Genomic DNA, 20899 nt, shown 5'->3' with positions numbered 1-20899 from the left:
TTTTACATATTTTCGATGTTAGAATGATAAATATTCAAGTGTTTTAAAAATATCATTGTCATGATCCTTCATTTGTCTGTAACTTGTTATTTGGTGATTAAATCCATCTCCTACATGAGGAAGGTGTTGTTCTCACTTCTCAGTTCCTTTCTCTTCAGAATTAGTGATTCCCTTTAGAGTAAGAAGGAGAAATAACAAAGACTCCTAAAATGCTATAATTATTATTTCCCCTATTTAAAAAGCATGCTAAAGAAACTACTTAAATAAATTGAATAAAGCTCCAGAATGTCCTCATTTTCAGCTTAAATTTTTTTTTCTTAATGGATAAGTCAAAATCTCAGGCAAACTAACATAAGAGCCTTAAATAAGCAAAAACAGACATAATAGAAAATGAAAACCTAAATTAAAAAATAAAAAGGAATAAAATAATTCCAACTCTTCTGAACTAATGTATATAAGTATTAATTTAAAGTAAATGCCTAATTTTAATTTTAATTAAGTAATGCTTCATTTTAAAGTTGCACTGCTCCCAAGGAGACTTACAGTTCAGTTGTTTAATATGACTAAATGTTTCCCAGAGAAAATCAATTTGAGATTAAGGTGTAAGAACAAAAGGGAAAATGTTCTTTATGTTTGAAAAATAATATATTTAGGTAAAATTTTAAAGCATGGTTAGCCATATCTGATTAACAAGTATATTTCTTCTCTAACAATGACTTGAGGAATACAAAGCTAAATTTTGACATGTCGTTACAGCTAAATGCTACAAAGATAATACAAAAAAAAATGCTCTCTTTTCTAGAACTTTCTTTTCAGGTCAGTCATTTGCTCACCAATCCTTTATCCCATTTTCTCCCAAGAAGGAGACAAGTAAGCCAGAAATTATCTACAGTTTTCTGGCACTAACTTTAGACTATTGGATATGGTCTCTGTTGGTATAGCTTTTACTAATACATTGATATTTCTCTAGCACATGATTCTCCTTATTTAGTAATTATCTTGACTGGGCACAGTGGCACATGCCTGAATCTCAGCAACTTGGAAGGCTGAGATAGTAGGATCTTGAGTTCAAAGTGAGGCACTAAGCAACTCAGTGAGACCCTGTCTCTAAATAAAATACAAAATAGGACTGGAAATGTGGCTCAGTGGTCGAGTGCCCCTTATTTCAATCCCTAGTAGAAAATATCTTGACTTCTTTTATGTATTTAGTATAAGTATTTATCTTATTATTTGTTTATTATTTATCAAATCATTGACATTTTCTTGGTCCTGTACATGTTTTCTAGGATGGAGATAAAAATATTTGCAATCAAAAATTTTTAGAGCTTGCTAAGCTACCTTTTTCTCAATTTGTTTTCATAAAGCAAATGACTTCTCCATGTCCAGTGTACACTTGGCAACTTAAGAAGCCAGCAATTTCTTGAACAGCACTTGTGTTGAAAAGCACAAAGGGAAGTTCTGGGAAGACCCTGACCATTTCTTTCTTGCTATGGTAAACATATATGAGGAATGGATATGGAAAAGTTTGAAATAAATCTGCAAAGTCTATGCTCAATGTAAATCACTAGAAAGTTTCCCCAGTAGTGTGAAGTATTAGCCTGATGCTGCTTCAGAAGACAGAGAGGGAAGACAGATCCCAGGTCGAGCAAGGTTTTCAGTCAAGGAGAACAGGAGTTTTGATGTCTTATGATGTAATGTGCCCACTTAACCTAAGCAAAACTCTTAGCTTAAATAGATGCTTCTCTGTTTTTGAGTGAAGATTTTAACACTTGGAGTTTAAAACTTGATTTTTTACCCTTTAAAGACAGAAAAATTGCCTTTTGGGTTTTTTGTTTGTTTGTTTTGGTAAAAACACAATAGTCCTAATAAATTTTAAACCTGCTATTCCTTAGAAGAAGGTACAATTTTTAAAGCATCCAATTTCTAACTTTACTATCCATCAAAATTATTGAAACACTGTCTCTCCATACTACACCCAAGGGATTTATTATTTTCTCTTTTGGTTTTAGACAAGAATAGAATGGAAGATATTTCTGAAATACATTTTGTTACTCCATTATCCTTAGATGTACTTCATCCTCTGCTTTATAATTTTATGTATCCCCTAACAATGGTACATAGTAAATGCAGGTACTTTACGATTTAGAAAAGTAGATTGGAGAGAAAGAATTATCAATTATATTCCCCATGGATAACTCATATTATGGCATCAACGTGTATGTCTAAAGAGCTTTTATGTATATATAATATGCACCACCCCATGTATGATAAGTGCTAAAAGGCATTTTGTTAGATTTTTTTTAAAATTATTGTTAACATATCACTATTTTAATAAATATAACTGCAAGCATTAATGTACAAAATACTCTATTTATGCATATATCATAACAAATTTTACCAAACATAAGTACAGTAAAAACTGAGTATATACTCCATGGTAGATTCTGTGATGGATGATGGAGAAGGAGTGGGGACTAGCTTAGGCACGGTTCTTACTTTTTGGGAACTTATATTCTCCAGAGGGAGAGAGACTTATGTTTTTTCTATATTGCACTACCCAGACATTCCTTCATTCAGGAAATTAATTACACTCATAATTATTTAGGCTATAATTAATCAGGCTTCTAATCTAATCAGGTTAAATTTCTGAGTTAGTCATGGGCAAAAAGTCCAAATAAATATTTTTAACATTTGTAATATATTGCACATACTTCTCCAAATTGACCTCTAGAATATTTAAATAACATATGCTTCCATTTCTTAAACCTCCTTCAACAACAATTTTGTAAGTTTTACGTATGGGAAAGATAGAAAAAAATTTATTTCCATGCTTAAAATTTCCTGTTGAAGTATGCTTCTTGTTCGTTTTTAATTGGAATATTCATTTCTTTAAAAATGCAACATATATTAAATGTGACAACCTTTATATAGCCTAGAGATTTTCTCCATTTTATTTGTGTGTGTGTGTATGTGTTTGTGTACAGACTAACAGGCTCCATCCTGCCAGACACAGGACTGTTACCCAACAATCTTTGTAAAGTGGAAAGCTGGCAGTCTTATTTGGACAACGGGCTATCTTGGTCACTCTGGCTGTGTGTGTCAACACAGTTTCCTATACCTGTGCTACTCAGCTTTGACAGGTAATCATGCCCCTCATGTGGCTGGAGGGACCCATGGCTGTCTTGCTAGTACTCAGGTAAAACTGAGGATACACAGTTCTGCCTTTGTACTTCATCCTCCCAAAAGGTGAAATGAGGTCAAGAGGCCATTGGGTGGTCTGGTTTAGCCGTGCTAGATTTCCCCTTTAGAACTGGTGAAGTTGGTTTTTCTAACAAGGAGCGGATAGCCATTTCTCTCTACCTTTCCAAATGTGGAGAGGCTCTATGATGAAGACTGGGATCCTTGAGGAACAGGCTCCCAGGTGAAGATCTGAATGCAGGGAGTTTATTGGAAGGTGTACTGAGACCCAAAACCTGTGGGCAAGTGGAGAAAGCCAGACTGGGCTGGGAGGAGTTGAGCTGCAGTGTAATTTTAATGCTGAGGCTACAGGGAAATTTGGACCTAGGATGACTTTTCAGAGTTGTCCAAACTGAGGTAAGTGATACTTACATTGACAAGTCATTGCAAATGGGTCACTTGCATGGGAAGGGGACATGGACTTGAACAAGGTGACTCTCAGTAGGCAAGGGGAATTCCCAGGTGTCAGACAATGCTGGCATAAGTTGCCAACACCCCCAATACCTGGATGCTTCAGTGATGAAGTGGTAGGGAATCTGGGCAGCACACAACAGCGTTCACTACACTCTACTCCTATGCCCATGTAATGTGTTCTAGAAGCAGGTTTTCAGGACCCCGGTAAGTTCTTCTCTTAAGTAAAATTATAAAACGATAATGGAAAAAAAAATAAAAGAAATCCTGCTATATTGTCTGTGGTTTGTAATCCACGATTAAACTCACACTCATGTTCTCTGCTCCTGCCCATCCTGGGTTCTCCTTGCTCTCAAATGGCACACCTGATGTATTCTGTAGCATACCTGGTAGGGAGACAGACCTTCATCCTTCAGATATCTGAGTCCCTGGACCCCATTCCCTTCCCGGGATGTGACTGCTATATTTGTTCACTTACTATATAAACTAGAAAATGGCGCACCCAACGATAGAATGACTTGACTTTGAATGTGACTCTTGTGCGGTCCCCAAATGGGATCTTTTCTTGTCTAGTGAAACAAGACCTCTAAATGCACAGGTCGAGATTTGCAGGGATGGGAACCCCTAATTCTTCAAGTGAGTCACTGAGAACCATGGTAAACAGGGTCATTCTTACTTCAGCTTTTGAGTTCAAGTATAGTGTCTACTGACTGGCAGCTTCTGAGAGGTGCGTTATGTATTTGTATCAGTGGATCCAAGTTATGTGCCATTTGTGTGCTTCCATTGCTGTAACAGGACCCCCTTGGCCCCTCAAAGGATCCACTTTTGATAGCTCAAGCATTCTATAAATGTTAGAGCAGCTTGAAGTTCAACCATCAGTATGGGGGCAAGTCATATCTGAAATATGTGTCAATTTCATTCAAGATAAACTTCTACCCCTTCCACCGAATTTTCCAAAAGTTATTTCATTTGGTTTTCTAATCTTGTTAGTTTTCCTCTGTTATTGCTTTTTCTTCATTTAGGTTTTTGTCTCTCTGTTATTAGTTTTGTCTCTTCTTACCCAATCTTTGACAATGAGTTAACTTTAAAAAAAAATTAATCACTAGTTAAACTCAAAATCAAAATTGCTTAATTAATACTTAATTAATCCATTAATTAATGGATTTGAGGATAGGAAATAAGTGTTGGACATTGGACCAAGAAAATTAAAACATAAATAACAACAAAAATTTCTAAAGTCCAAATCACATAGTGTCGAACTCAGTACAATTTCAGTCTCATCCATTCACTTATTTAAAATAGTTACTAAACAGTTATTATGTATCAGGCACCGTATTTATGAAGTTAAATTTGTTTGGAAGTGTAGGGAATGTAACACTTTGTAATAATCCAGCATGCTGTGTGTTAGGCTGGTAAAATATAAGGTTAAATGGAAGCCCAAATACTGGTCATCTAGCCCAGATTTAAAGAGGGAATGGGTTGAGCTCTCTAAAAATATCTGTAAGCTGAGACCTAAAGGTTAAAAAGAGAGTGTAGTGGTTATCATTGAAAAAGGAAGTGAATATGTGTAAAACCAGAGGCAGGAGAGAATATGGTACTTCCAAGGATCCAAAAGTTATTCATGGTGGCTGAAGATAGATGGTGGGGTGGGGGGACCGAACGATGCTCCTGATGGAGCAACAGGAATCAGGCTTGCAAGCCTATTACTGGGAAGGACTTTAGTGTAAGAGCAATGGAGAACCATACAAAGGCTTTGAACACAGGAGTGATACAGTGACATGATCAGAGACCTTTCTTGGGTAGATCACTTTGGTAGCATCATGGAGAAGAACTTGGAAGAAAAACAACAGGAGGCAGTCTGTGAGACCACAGTGGAGTCTGCATAAATCATAGGAAAGGAACCAAGTTGACTTGACCTTCTTGAGGGAATCCTCAGTTCTGTCCCCCAAAGAACTAGGAATCCCACATTCACTTAGATCTTCTCGAGTGGTAAGAACTGCTGTGCGCATGAATGTAATTGTTAAAAGGTCACGTATCCATTTCTAGAACCTCAGTTGACTCCGGAAGTATCAATTCTCATTCCCTCCTCAAGAAAAATGCCGAGAACAGTCCTTCTTGTGAAAGGAAAGAAAGAAGAATCACTGTGTGCTTTTTCTATGTAATTAGGCTCAGGACTGTTTTTCTGGGGGGAAAATTGTCTTTCCTCTTTCTCAGCATGCTGGTCCTTTGAGACACCTTAAAGGCCTTAGAGACAGATGGAGTCTCAGGTGGACCTAGGAAGCTATTCTGTGTCCTGATACCTCTCAATCATAGTTCATCTGAATTATGATTTTGAGTAAGAACTATTTCCAAACAAATATAAATTATTGAACTCAAGAGTCTATTACCATCATAAATACCCATTAGTCAAATGCCCATGGTAAATTCAGATGCTGGAGCAGAAAGGTGGTCACACACTCTCCTCCTTTCTTCTTGTCCCTTTTGTTAACACTCCATTCTATGAGTTGCCAGTTAGCTGGTTTCACAATTCATTTGGAGGAGGAAAAGAAGGGTCTCTGAGATCTGTTCTCCAAAGCTACGTGACTCTTAGATCTGGAATTGCCATAATTTCCCAGAACAAAGTGACAGAACTAAATTATCTTAAAATTTTCTAGCTGGAAATTATGGTTTTATGAGTCAGAAATGAAAGTATCAGTCTTCCAGACTGGGAAGCACATTGAAAATGACTACAGATACAGGATATTAGAATGATGATTAAGAAAAAAATAGGTGATCAGATAGCCACAGCTCTTGCGTCCTAGACAGTGAGGTTGTCTTCCCTGAGGGCCAGGCACCAGGAGCCCTGGAGAGGAAGGGGCCATGTTTCCTTTAGGTCTCCTTCCCAAGGCTACTCCCCACAAAGACCCCAGTCAGCTTCAGGTTCTGGTGTCTGGCTTCCGGCAGCACATTGACCTTCTTCCAGATAGATGATGGTGGTGGATCCTGTCTCTTTTCTTGAAGGCAGTTGAGCAGCACTGAGGGTCTGAATGGGCTTCCAATTTATTTGTGTTTTAGCCATAATCTTAAAAACTCTTTTGCTCACCAATTCAAAAGAATTTCTTGGGACTCTAGTGAACTTCATTCAAGCTTCCACAATGATTATTTTAAGGATTCTCCCAAGTCAAATGAAAAAATTCTAAATTTTAAAAATGAGATAACTTTCTAAAAGCCGTGGAATCCTAAAGTTGAATGTCTCCAGATACTCTTAGAAGAGCGAGGTTGGGTGCAGGAAGGGGAGGACACCAGAAAGGATACAGATGACTTTTTATAAAGGTTAATTGTGGAGAGTTTAATAAAGATGTTAGAACCAATGATGTAGCAAAAGGCTCATGGATGATCCTCAGCAGGAAGTTGTTAGTACCTCAAGGGCTACAGGGCAAAGCTTTCCCTGCAGAAGCTGGGTCTTCTTGGAGATGAATATAGTCACTTTCAAACCATGACCCAGGAGAAGTAAATACCTAGAACTTTCTTGACTTTTCTTTTTTATTCCTTTGATTTCCTGCCAGTACCTATCTTTGGCTAAGCCTAAATAGCAACCAGAGGACCCCAGGGTATGGGTGTTTCAGTCCTTAGAGGTCAGTCCCCAGGGAAGAAGAAGCAGACTAGAAAAGAACAGAGAGCTGACAACTGGGAAGGCAATCGGTGGCATCAAATCTGTCCTGAGAGACTCAAAAGTCAGATATACACAGAGTTCATATAGGGACGAGCAAAAGGAAAGGAACAGGTTAATAACATGAGATCCAAGGAATGAACTGGGGAAGACTGAGGTGCGGAGCCAGATGTCAAAGCCAGGGACCAGCGAGAATAACTGAAGAAAAAAAAGGAGGAGGACACATTGTCACCAGTGACAAAGGCAGACACTGTCCTGCCTCTGTCCTCTACCCTAGGATGAAGCTCAGGGTTACCAGGCTTATGCCTCAGGGTCTCTTTTAAACTGGTTTTGTCACAAAGTACGACACGGGGTCCCGGACAGGCTCCTCCAAGTCAAACTATGATCATATAAAAGTCAAAATTGTTTGTAAAGTAATAGTGATTATTAATTTTCCCAGGTCACATAGTATGATGTGCCAAAAAAAGTCCAAAGCATTCTCCCTAATTTCTATTTCCTCCATTCCATAGCAACTGTAATTCTAATCATTTTGGGGTAAAAGCTATAATCTTCATACTTAAAGATCTACCACACTGAATTTCCTTCCCTCTTTTATTCATCAGAATAGCATCTAAGTTTCTGAGAGTAGACAGAACAATGTGAATTCTAGGAGGCTGCCTAGGTTCTGTGCCTGGCTGTGATCCAATAAAAAAAACGCAGTTATGGCTGGTCCCTGGGGGTCACTTACACCGATTCTTGTTAAAGTTTTTCAAGACCTGAACATTAGTAGCCCCTTTCCATTCCTGGATGGCATTTGGTGTCTTCCTAAGCAAGGTATGGGGACTTTCTTTGTAATGCAGGTTAGTCTACTTTTGCCTATACCATTGCTGAGAGTGTTTCTCTATGCTTTGCTGGGTCTGGTGATAATCAGATGTGAAATAAAGTCATGCCAACTTATATTGCCCAGTTCTTAATCTTAACAGAGCATATCTGTCACATATTTTGATTTGAAGCAAGAAATTTCAAAAATGAATAATTTTCTGTGAAATTCTCAGCATTAGTTAAGTGGGATGGGTAATGGTGTTTTGGAGTTAAGGGAGAAGTTATCCTCAACCATATCAGTTGGATCATTAGATGTCCAAATACTTCATATTCATTAAAATAATTTTAGACTACAGCATTAATTCTAATAAGTAACTTTAATGAGAAAATTGACCTTGGTTATAACATTGTTTTCAGCAAATCAAATAAACAATGTAAGAACTGCAAAAATAAATCCAAATTTTTTAAGTTAGAGAACAAAAAGTCTACGGGACTATAACCAGTGCAGAGCTTTTTATTACTGTAAGAAATATCTGTGATTATCAACTTATAAAAAGAAGCAATTTAGTTTGGCTCACTGTTTTTTGTTGTCCATGTTTGGTTGTCCTCAGTGCTTTTGGACCTGCAGCAAGGCTGTACATAATGGCAGCAGCACATCCTGGCAGCCATCTGTATGTGGAACAAAACCACTTACCTCCTGGCAGGGATGCAAAGGAGCAGAAGAGGAGGGGTCCGCAATCTCATTCTCCCTTCAAAGGGCATGCTTCCAACCACTGGAAGACCTCCCACTAAGCCCCACCTCTTAAAGCTTCTACCACCTCCCAATAGCACTACAGGCTGGGACCAACCCTTTAACACGTGGCCTTTGGGAGAACATTCCAGATATAAACTTCAGGAAGTACATTGTGGTTCTCTACAGTCACCATTGTGTGCACTAATACACCAGAACTTCCTTCTCATAACCAGCCATACCTTCACAGCCATTAACAAACCTTTCCTTGGTTTTACTCAGTCCTTCCATCCTCAGCTTCTGATAACCACCGTTCTATTCTCAATTTCTATAAGATCAACTCTTTAAGATTTCACATGAGTGAGATCATGCGGGACTTATCTTTCTATGCCTGACTTATTTCATTTAGCATAAAGATCTCTAGTTCCATCCATATTGCCGTAATTGACAATTAAAAAAAGAAGCCTAGAAAAAAAATGAATGTTTTCATTATAAAAAATAAATGTTTGAGGAGATTAGTTTACCCTGATTTGAATGATACACAATATATACAAATATCAAAATGTCGCAATGGTATAATTTTTATGTATCAAAACTAAAAAGAATCAAATGTATTATACATATCACTTTCACATACAAAGTACAAATAGACACTGTTAAGTATTTATTTTCAATTTCTATTAACAGACTAGGCAAATGTTACATATATAATATACATGTATACTTTTAAAGTATAATGTGTAGCAGACATAAAAACATGTATATTACATATGTATACATATTACATATATATACATAATACACAATAGTATATTAGATATTAGATACAAAATGTTTGTGTGTGCATACATATATATGTGATTTATTCATTTCCTAATACAATTTAGTTATTGAAATCTATAGGACTTATGAATATTAGTATAAAATATCTTCCAAAACAGGAGGTTCTAGACCAGGAATTGACAAATCTCTTTTATGAAGGACCAGAGTAAACATTTCAAGATTTTTCATGTGTACAGATTTTGTTGCAAGTATTCAATTTTGGTGTTGCAGCACAGAAGCAGTCATAGAGTACATATATATGAGAATTTTCTATGTTTCAATAAAACTTCATTATGGGAACCAACATTTAAATGTCATATAATTTTGTAAGTTACAAAATAATCTTTTATTATTTTAATCATTTAAAAATATAAATACCATGCTTAGCTTGAGAGGTGTAGAAGCAGAGAATGAGCCTGTTTGGCTCAAAGCCAGGAGACTGCAGACCTCTGATATAACCTTCCCCTCTCAGGGTCACCATGACTGACAAGGGCAGGTCTGGGGGCCCCGGTGAGTTAGGGTGAGCTAGGGAGCCAACCCTGTAACTCCCAGAGGCAGAAGAGCACAGTTGAGGCAGACCATGCCTCCTGGCAATAAGGCACTTCTGGTAGGTCTTTGCACTAAAGAAACAATGGTAAATCTGAATGTCGGCCTAAGTTTAAAAATCCTTTCCTTTTACCTCCCTACATCCAAGATAGTTCAGTTTAAAATATCTGTGCTCTGTCTCTGCTTTTGGTTCTGTTGATTGAAAAAAGGGGAGAGGTGATACCAATATTTTTATGAACTTTCTATTTCCTTATCTGACCAGTTAGCATCAAAAATGCTGATAGCAACAATTAAAGAACATCACCCATTCTTAAAGGGAAGAATGCTCAACAAGATCAGAAGCTCTGACTTCCAATCCCATGTTTATTTTTAGCAGCATAAGTGACTTGCAAAAATTACTTAAACTCTCTGAACATCAGCTTCCTTATTTGTAAAAGAAGGATTTTGAAGATTTGATTTACCTGCACATATGAATGAGAATTCCCCTGGTCAAAAATATTACTCAACTGAGAAGTTTTAACATATGTAACAAATTTTGCTAGAGATATGGAGAAATTATAGGAAGACGTGTCCAAGTAGGGGGAAAGTACATTTAAACAGTAAATTCTCAGTTGCATTTATTCAGTTTTGATAACACAGTGTTTAGGATAAATTTCAACCACATTCCTTTTTCTTTTATTTATTTTTCTGGAAGCATTACCCAATGAGCTGGTTAAAGGACTTATGGTTTACATTCCATTTCCTTGAAAGAAGGAAACAGAAACACATTTTGATAAAATCTGGAAATTAAGACTTCTAACCTGCAGATGGTGCTATGATCCCATTATGAAATGTTTCCGCTTTCTCATTTAAATTCAGAAGAAAAATGCAGTTCTTTGATTTGGTTTATTTTTATTCAAAGGTAAGAAAATTGACTTATTTCTCTTTTCTTTTGTGTTCTATTATTATATTGGGAGAGGAGAAACTGTCTTTACTAGTGGAAAAATCTCCTTTACTTAGTCTTCATCAAAGCTAAGTGCTTGCTTAGACCAAATAAGTCAACTTTTATGTCTTTTTTTTTTTCTGCTTATCACTCAGCATTGAATTGTCTGTGGTTCTTAATCAATTTAGTTTACTGTTGCTGGCCTTAAATAAAATTGCTTCACTGAGAATTGGGTGACGAAGAGCTAAAGATAAAAAAATTCCATATGAGAGTCATTTCAACCTCTACTTTGTAATAATCAGTTAAAAAAAGATTTCCTGGAATTAAGCCACAGGAACTCTGGTTTAAGTCAAAGCTGTCAACTGAGAAACAAATTTCCAGACATTTTGAAATTTAATTCATTTAATTTTTCTTGTAAGTGAATTAGAAATATGATTAAGCATAGCAAGATATTCTTTTACTGGATCAGTCTGACTTTGAATGCAGCAGATACTAAAATCTTAAAGTAAAAGAAAGAAAGAGGGTTTTAGAGCTATTTTTCCCTTGAGGAATCTACAAATAAAAATGTAAGAGAATATACACACTAGATATTTTTTAAAAGTAAATGGAAAGAGCATTTTAATGTTGTCATTCATAAAGTTGTTCATGTTGCCACATTTTGACCTTAAAACCTGACTGACTGTATTACTTGAATGACTATTTTGAGTTAAAAATCCACTAACAAAAATTAAATATTAGTCAATGCACTCTATAAATGCATGCTAAGTGATTATCTGAAACCACCTATAGAGTGATTGAGTCAGAAATATTCAGAAATTGACATGGATACATGTATTGAGAGTGGGGATAGAAAATAAAATAACTTTTCATATTATAAGGACTTAGAAAATTATGAGGATCACTTTTTAAAAGAAAGAAATATTTAATTCCCTGAGGTCTATAGTCTGGCAATATTTTTTTTGATCATTTGAAACAGTGTGTATGAACATACACCAAGTGTTATGACATTTATACAAAATGTAAAATAGTAATATTGCTACTACTTTGTGAAATGGTGTGCATATTATACCATCTTAGAGACTTTCTGAAACTTTTTTCCTAGGATTACTTTAAAAATAAATGAAGTATAATGAGAGACAGGTGAAAAAATCATTTCTGGTTGCTTTTAGAATCAGGATACATTTCAAAAAGTAATAAATCAGTACCTACATGAATAGCATAAAAAGGCATTTGAACAATTGATGCTTTGCAAAACAGGAATTAAACACAAGCATGAAGAATATAAGTGTTGTTTTGCTTTTTGCATTATTTCTTCATGAAGTTCTTGATTTTTGGAGGCATCTCAGTGGATCTGTCTATCAGGCTAAAATCATTCTCATAATTCCAACTAATTAAAGATTAAAACATTTCACATTAAGCTTGATACTTTTTGTTTAAAAAATATGCTTCCTCTTTATAACTTATGTCTTGAAGTTACTCACTATAAATTTATATAAATCAGACATAATGGCAATTGAATAAGAACTTCAAGCCCGTGGGAGCACTTCTGTGACGTCTTTCAGAAAGGTTTGTGATTTGCTCAGCCCTAAGCCTAAGCCCTATAAAATGACCGACTTTGAATGCTGGTCAGAGTGCAGAGCAGTAGCTGGCAGGAACAGCCAGCACCCGACCAGTGCTGAAGGCACAGAGCTGGTGAGGTGAGGTCTGTCTAGGCGCCCAGGACTTCAGCACCTCAGACAGCTCCAGCAATCCCCAGAACACAGAGCTCCTGAGGAGTACTCTTCAGCAGGGTAGGTAGACACTTTACCTTTCTCCTTTTTCCTTCCTATCTTTGAAACTTTTCTCAGGCTATACTGAAGTTTTCTTCTCTTGAAGAGAATTTTACAGTGTTCTTCCTTGGCAACTGCAAAAAAGACAAGTTTCTCAACTTACCTGGTAAGCACAGAAGTATTTCAATTTTTCTTGTATGAATAGATTTTCAGAGTCCTTTTGTTTGAAAAATAATTTACCTGGCTTATCCTTTTAGTAAATATGATTTTTTGAGAAAAATTCATCCAAGTAGGTTCTGTTTGCATCTGTACAGATATTTGACTGAAAGGCTCAGTGAATACAATTTTTTTTTTTTTTTTTTGTAGTTTTCGACTTGATTTTAGGGTGGTGTTCTTTCTCTTTTACAAGTTGATTAAGTGAACCTAAAAACCATTTATTTTATTTTCCTTTTCATTTTAAGTTTAAGTGCTGTGATTTTTACAGTCAGAAAGAGAAAGAGATCTTGAACATCTAAATATTTATCTAGAAACTATGTAGAAGTAAAATGTGAGTCAAGTACATGAAAAAAGATTTTGTTGTTTTTTTTCATTTGGTCAGAATTTATTTCAATGATAATATGCTTTTCAATGATTTGGGTGGGTTCTTAATTTTAATTCTTAATTGAGTTAAGTTTTTCAAAGTCAGGCCTCAGGAAGTAAGTATACAGTGATATCTACAATTAAGAGAGTAAAAATGTATATATAAAATCTTTTCATACTGCCAGGTATGTATACATTATATTAATATATATGCAGACAAAAATATACAAACATGTGTGTATGTAATTTTCATGGTAGAATTATTATTAAGCAGGTGATACCCTAGTTTTATGTCAGATACTAAAAGCCTAAAGTGAAACAAATGCTCAATTTCCTGAAGCTGTTAACTTTATCAGAAAAGATACTAAAGTCAGGGCTACAACTCTATTGTAAAAATATTGTCCCCAGGGTTTTTTCCAGCACAATAGAAATGTGGCATTCAGTATATTCTTCACCCAACTATGTGCCTGGCAAGTGGTAGGGAGCCTACACACAGGATCCTAATTTTTATTCAAACATAGTCACCAAAAGATATATTCTTGATTTAAAAGGTCATCATATTGCTGATTAACTCTTTCTTGAAGATGGAATAACAGAGCAAGAGCCTTTACAAATACCGCTAGATCCTTAGAATTACCTTTGTGGTGACGAGAGTGGGGCAGAAAGCTGATGTGATTCTCTCTTCAGAGGCACAGAGATGGAAGCCAGAAGCAAGCCCCAGCTCCTCCTGCTCCTGACGCTTTCCAGTGTACTCTTCTCACAAAATTCTGCATGGCCTCTTTTTGGACCATCTTCTGCTCTGAGGTAAGTTAGAAGTTCACTTTTAATTGAGATGGGCAAGCATTCTTTTATCTAAATGAGAATTTCCTATGTTATTTTGGATAGTCCCATGTTTTAAATTGCATATCATTTATTTAAAACTTCTGATTGATGTCTTGAGCAAGTTCTTTTTCAACATCAAGTCCACAAGGTCATTCTGAATCCTGGAGCTCACCTCTAGGGCCTGAGAAAGCATCAGTGACTAGTTCTACATATGGCATGCATCACATTTTCAAATGGGGTGGGAGGGGGATTTGACTTTCATTCAGAACCAGCATTAGATAAGTAAGAAGCTTTTCTGCCTGTCAGCTCAGTGCAGTTCAGTTTCTGGTGGAAAAATAGTTGTTTAGTTGTCAACCTCATTGTAGTTCATTTCCAAGATCAATCAGTAAACAATGATAAGATTAGTGGTTTATTAGTGAAATATGTATAAAATCATGTTGCACAGAAATCTACCTAGGCAGAATCATTTTTTCAAGTTAAAAATTATGAGGGAGTTGTTCTACTGAGGTGTACTCCCCTACAATGTACTTGCTTTAAACTAAAATCTTTAATTTGTTTGATATGTTGTGTTCCTTCTTTCACATTTATAAAGCATGCCACAAGTCATATTTGCCACTTTACCTGAAATAAAATAGATTTATGTTAAAAAAGTAAATAGTGAATTAAACTTTCATTAACCTGATATTTCCTTCCTGTTTATAGGAATCATTATATCTAAAGGCCAAATAATAGTTTCTTTGCTTATTTGTCCATTCCTGTCTTTGCTTCAGGTATACTTGTCCTCAATAGAGTGAATTATTTCTCAGCTATTAGTGCTCTCTGGTAAATTTGTTTAAAGTCATCTCTTATATTGCTTTGATGATGAAATAGGATGGTTCTGTCTGAATGGTTAGATCACTATAGATGGACAATCACATTGATTGTTGGGTTTCAGACCCACAGAGGACGACTTATTACTGACTACCAGCTGCTTCATCAGCAGAAGAAATGAAAGTGCCCTGGAGCAGACTCTTTCCTTGGAGGTTTACCCTAATGATAGAAGTACACACATACACAATTTTAATAGTGTACTGTTGTTAAAAATGTGCGTGTATTCACAAATATGGTCCAATTCTGTATATAGTCAAGATAATTCTTAGTCTTGCAGTAAAGCATCATATATCCCTTACTAAAATTGTGTTAATATATAAGATTAGAAACCAGAAGACCCCACAAAAGTCTTTGAATTTGAATGACAATTCATAAATGAAGAAATTCTTTGGGCTTGATCAATACAGAGAAATATAACATGCTAAGATAAATCTCTGAAACAAAGTCAAGGGACCCAGGGAGAGAAGAACAGTGAATACTCATCTCTTGAGAGGTATTTGAAGCAATTTGCTGCTAAATATCATCAAATACATAAATCTCTATCAGTTTTAATACTGATTATTAAATTTCCAAGTTTCTGTTTTGTATAAATTATGCCTACCTGCTATATTTGGCTTTGCAAAGTGAAGATACACTTGCTGTAGTGAAGTAGAAGATGGTCTGTACTTTACTTAATCCTCTGATAGGATTGAACTAAGTTTTATGTTTGGTATATCTAGCTTTAAAAAGTTGAATGGCATTTATTTTGTGGGAAAATGAATATATTTTTTATTCATACTTCTCATTAACCACATCAAATTATCAAGTCAAATTATCCTGTGCTTTCATTGTGAATCAATAATATTTCCCAAGATTCTGAGTCTCTTTTTCAAATGGTTGCAAAATCATGAGCACTGTCTTCTGAGAAAGGAAGGTCTTACACTTATGGCGTGCTTTCCCTCACAGGTTGGACGACAGAACGCCACTGGAAGGAGCGAATGAGCATGACCAAGTTTCATTGAAGGCAGACACTGACATCTTACAGAACGCGTTAGCTGAAAATGACACACCCTTCTATGATGTATCCAGGTGACTTCCATTTCTATTGATTCATTGTATGTAGAAAATATAGTTTAGAAATATAAATGTTCTAGTTTTATCTCACTGTGAAGCTATTTCTGTCTAATACTGGAGGTTTTCAAATGCCACTCATTCAGCCTGATTTAGAGCAGCTCCAGCAGCTGAACATGATTTCCCTGTAGAAAGACTGCAAAAAGTTTGGGTGAACACAACACTCTGCATTCTGTGTATCTAATTTCAAAAACCACAGATTCGACCCATCCTGGTAAAACCATGGCAACTTAAGATTCCATGAGGAAGGCGGTGCTATGGAAAGAGGTTCATCTCACCTAAGGAAGAACATCTAGCAGTGCTGTTCATTCATAGAACTGCCTGTCTAACTTTCAGTATAAACCAGGTAGCTCCATACCGAAGACAAAGGATGAGAGGTTATTCATTTATAAGGAAAAGTTGGTTAATAAGCCCCCAAATCCTCTCTACCTTAAGAGATTGTGTTTCCAAATATTTTGGCAGAGGAAATAGCAAATGATATCTTTGTGACTTCGCCAAAATCAACATATTTTCCCATCACAGTTATCTTTATTTGGGGTAGCAGAACAAAGCACTATAATGTAGAAACTATGCTTTTCATATCAGCATTTCTTAGAAAGACATTCATTTTAAAGCTTTTATCAGGAAGAAATCTACTTTTATTTTTTATTATTTATTTATTTATTTGGGGAGGCAAGGAAATATTTTATAATTACACTCACTTTTATAGCAAGAATATAGGGTAGCATTTTGTATTCTGAATGATACTCAGGTAGAAATCTACTTTTAAAACAGTTCATTTTTTAAAATTTCCAATCTTGGGTTACATATATAACCTGACATTTGCCCATTTTATTTATATATATATATATATATATATATATATATATATATATATATGAATGAATGATTAGAACATACCTTTCCTTAATATTTCCTTCTGGACTTAAGCTTTGATAACAACTTTTATAATAAACTGATAAGGTTGTTATTTAATGAGCTCAAATAATATTCTTGATAAATATTTATGCATCAATAACTGTCCTTTCCTCCTTGTTTTAGAAATGCCAGACATGCTGATGGAGTTTTCACCAGTGACTACAGTAGGCTCTTGGGTCAACTTTCTGCCAAAAAATACCTTGAGTCCCTTATTGGGAAACGGGTTAGGTAAAGGGAATTTCTTCTTTTTATCAAAAATGTTATCATTAATCAATCTGCAAATTATATTTTTACTGTCAGTAAGTTGTCCAGAATTGACTACCCTTTGACAATGTTTGATTTAGTTTAAAAAACTAACGAACATTTTCAGTAAAACATGCTGGGCCCATGAATTAAGGCAATTTTTTTTCTAGTATATTCATTGGGTCCAATCACATTTATTCTTCTTAAGTACCACTCATTTATAAATTTGAAATCAAATTGGATGAGACTTAATAAAAAGTAATTTGAAACATAGATGTATTAGGCATTTATTATTAAACTCTGACTTTCTCTTGCTCACATTCCTTAGCAGTACAATCTCAGAAGACCCTGTGCCAATCAAACGCCACTCTGATGCGGTCTTCACCGACAACTACACGCGCCTTAGGAAACAAATGGCTGTAAAGAAATACTTGAACTCAATTCTGAATGGCAAGAGGAGGTAAAGGGAAAGAGAACTTGTTGAAATGAGAAATCATAAATGATTTCCAAAACTAAGCAACATGCAGAGGTGGCTCAATCTGTCTGTCTGTCTATCTATCTATCTATCTATCTATCTATCTATCTATCTACCTACCTACCTACCCACCCATCCATCCATCCTATATGAAGTAGTCATTTCAGTCTTGGTTGATGCTAGACTACTCTGGAGAATTTTAAAAATACTGACGTTTGGACCTTATCCCAAACCAGTTACCAGGAACTCAGTGCCTCTGGTGGTGTCAACCTGGACATCAAAAATGTTTAGGAGCTCCCCCGACAATTCTACTGTTCTAACAGGGTTAAAAATGATAGCTAATCTGAATCTGTGAACAGACTTTACCAAAAGTATTGACTTTTAAAACATGTAAAGTACAAATAGCAATTTGTTCCTGCACAGAACCCCTTCATATTCAATCAAATTTAACCAGGTGACACTTTGTACACTCCAGTTCTGTAAAATCTCTGTCCCTCTGTGGTATGTACATACTGGACACAATTCAGAGGAGGTGGAGTTCTCTCTCTTTCTATTCCAATTATTTTTTTAATTAATGATAATCCCATTGGAGTGAAATCAGATATGAATTTTTTTCTCTTTGCCCACTAAATTATAATTCTGAAAGAATAATTTTATATACTCTGAGGTTGAAAAGCAATTCAAAAATGATTGTTTACCCTGAGTGAACTTTGCAGAGAACAGTCTAGTCATTACTTCCTAATTGTTTCTTTTGAACCATTCTCATCTAAGAGCCCTAACAAGCACAATTTCCTTCTTTTGATCTGCAGCACTGAGGGAGAGTCTCCTGACTTTCCTGAAGAGTTAGAAAAATGATGAAAAAACCATTTGGAGTCAAACTAATGAGAAGTGGTGAGTCTGTCTGTGTATTCTTACTGTAGTCTCATAATCACCACCTAATTATGTAAGGAGGGAAGAGTCACTGGGGAGGAAAAAAAAAACTTAGTATTAAATAATCATTGTACATGAGATCTCAGATATCTAAGGACACCTCTACTTGAAGTGGATCCCACCCCAGAAAACAGCTCAAATGACTCATATAATGTTCTGATCACACAAGCAGCTATTCACAGTGAGCAGACAGTTTGCCATCTGAGAAGTTCTCATATCTGTCTTGTCTCATTTCTACACTTGTGTTGAGTTAGGGTCCTAACACACTCATGAGAAAAACTGGCTATATTTTTGAGAACCAAACCACACTGCTCTTATTAATTTAAGGTTTAATCCCACAATTGGCTGTTAACTCTTCATTTAATTTAAGTTTAGGAAACTGTCACCAAATTGTACCATAGTTCCTTGTTATAAAAACACAGATGCACTCTAGCACTAAAACAGCAAACTTCACGTAGCAAAAGTCAAATTTTGACCTATAGTTAGTTTAGGCTTGAAACTCCAATAGCATTCACTGTAAAATATTTTTTAGTAGAGAAAACATGCACAGATTTTTCTGTGAAATGGTAAGCTTTTTATAAAAATTGCTTTTGTATAAATGTGTGGCATGTGCTTATTTATTGAATTATGTTACATTAATATTTACATCATCTCCTACAAATCTATTTATAATGCTTGACAAGTGCTTAAATAAATTCTTATCATCACCATACCAAGAGTTAGCAGTTTTCTCTAAAGGTCTATGAAGTAAATGTTTTCAGCTTGTGGGCTATCTTGTTACTCTTATAGTTCCGTAACCTTGCTGTCATGGCATGAAAGCAATCACAGATAACATGTAAAATGAATGGGAGTGGCTGTGTTCCAATAAAACTTTATTTGTAAAACCTGAAGGTGTGCAGGTCAGAGATAAACCTAGTCCCCTGCAGGCCAAAGGCAATTCACAGTCACTTCCACTCCTGGTATGGTTATCTAAGGTTTCCTAGAGAGTCAACAAAAGTAGACAGGGTATTTGGAAGACCCTACCCTGATTAGTTACTTTTATCCACTAAGTAGATCATTCCTTTATCTTCAGAGAGGCATAGTATCAGATTTATCTACAAAGATGGCTTATCACATATAGACATTTCAGAGAAGCAAGTTCGTTGGTCACAGATGAAAGCTTATCGCATCCAGTGTCTTGAAAAAATATCCATAAGGTAAAACTTCATCAAATTAAGAAACATGATAGGCACTAAAATACACACACAGATCCTTCTATCCTTTGTAAATTGTAAATTCATTTTTGAGATCACATCCTTCATTCATTTATTTATGGAAGGGTGGTTCTGGACAAGTTCTTTGAACAGGAAATTCTGTGCATTATCTATTTGTGAAAAGGACAAATGTGTAATTATTAAAGACTAGAAAGAAAGCAGTTCCCTTGTGACAGTCAAGTTTTCTGGAAGGTTCTTGTCCTTATGACTGGGGTAAATAAATGATCACCAAATGGATAGATAGGGGAATGAAGCTAAGATGCTGTGAACAAAAATACATTTATGTTTAAAGCATGAATTTTTCTTTTTCAGAATTCTTGAAGGAAAATGATAGGCAACAGTAATTACATTTTGAGTTCTACATAACTAATTCAAGAAAACAACTTCAGTATCAAAACCAAATAAAATATAGTGTTGTGAATGTTGTGGTTTATTTTATTCTGATGTAACAACTGTGATGTTTACACTGTAAATATTATTTGAGTTACAAAATGTGTCTGTAGTTCATGAAAGGCCTGTAATTTCATATGCTGTATATTATTTCTAACAAAAGTATATTTAATGATAAGTAGATACTAGGTTAATTACAATTATATGAGACTCTCTGGAAGAGTGGTAATAGAGGAAAATTGATGTGTTTATTTATAGAGTGCAGTTAGCTATTCAGAAGAGTAGAGCAGCTAATCGGTGTGTCTAAAATTGAATGTTAAGCAGATAGAATGCTGTGTTAAATAAACCTCAAAATATCCAAGAGAATACCAACAGCAAAGATGAAAAAGATACTCTTCAAAAAAGATTTTGAGAAAATTCGA

General features: G+C 35.5%; 1 protein-coding gene across 1 annotated transcript; it reads left to right on the top strand.

The window, feature by feature from the left end:
• Nucleotides 1–14163: 14163 nt before the first annotated feature.
• Nucleotides 14164–20485, top strand: Vip (vasoactive intestinal peptide). The gene is made up of 6 exons (XM_047559491.1): nt 14164–14270; nt 16104–16226; nt 17310–17414; nt 17758–17889; nt 18714–18795; nt 20400–20485. Exons 1-5 carry the CDS (start codon nt 14164–14166, stop codon nt 18757–18759), a joined length of 513 nt encoding a protein of 170 aa, XP_047415447.1. The 3' UTR covers nt 18760–18795; nt 20400–20485.
• Nucleotides 20486–20899: the final 414 nt, after the last annotated feature.

Source organism: Sciurus carolinensis, chromosome 7, assembly GCF_902686445.1.
Source record: "Sciurus carolinensis chromosome 7, mSciCar1.2, whole genome shotgun sequence".
Lineage (NCBI taxonomy): Eukaryota > Metazoa > Chordata > Mammalia > Rodentia > Sciuridae > Sciurus > Sciurus carolinensis.
This window is presented reverse-complemented; position numbering and strand designations above follow the sequence as displayed.

Bases quoted from the DNA above. Each gene is read 5' to 3' on its own strand.
- Vip (XM_047559491.1), top strand. From the start codon at position 14,164: ATGGAAGCCAGAAGCAAGCCCCAGCTCCTCCTGCTCCTGACGCTTTCC. The intron at 14,271-16,103 runs GTAAGTTAGAAG...TTTCCCTCACAG, and splicing joins GGACCATCTTCTGCTCTGAG to GTTGGACGACAGAACGCCAC. The intron at 17,415-17,757 runs GTAAAGGGAATT...CACATTCCTTAG, and splicing joins CTTATTGGGAAACGGGTTAG to CAGTACAATCTCAGAAGACC.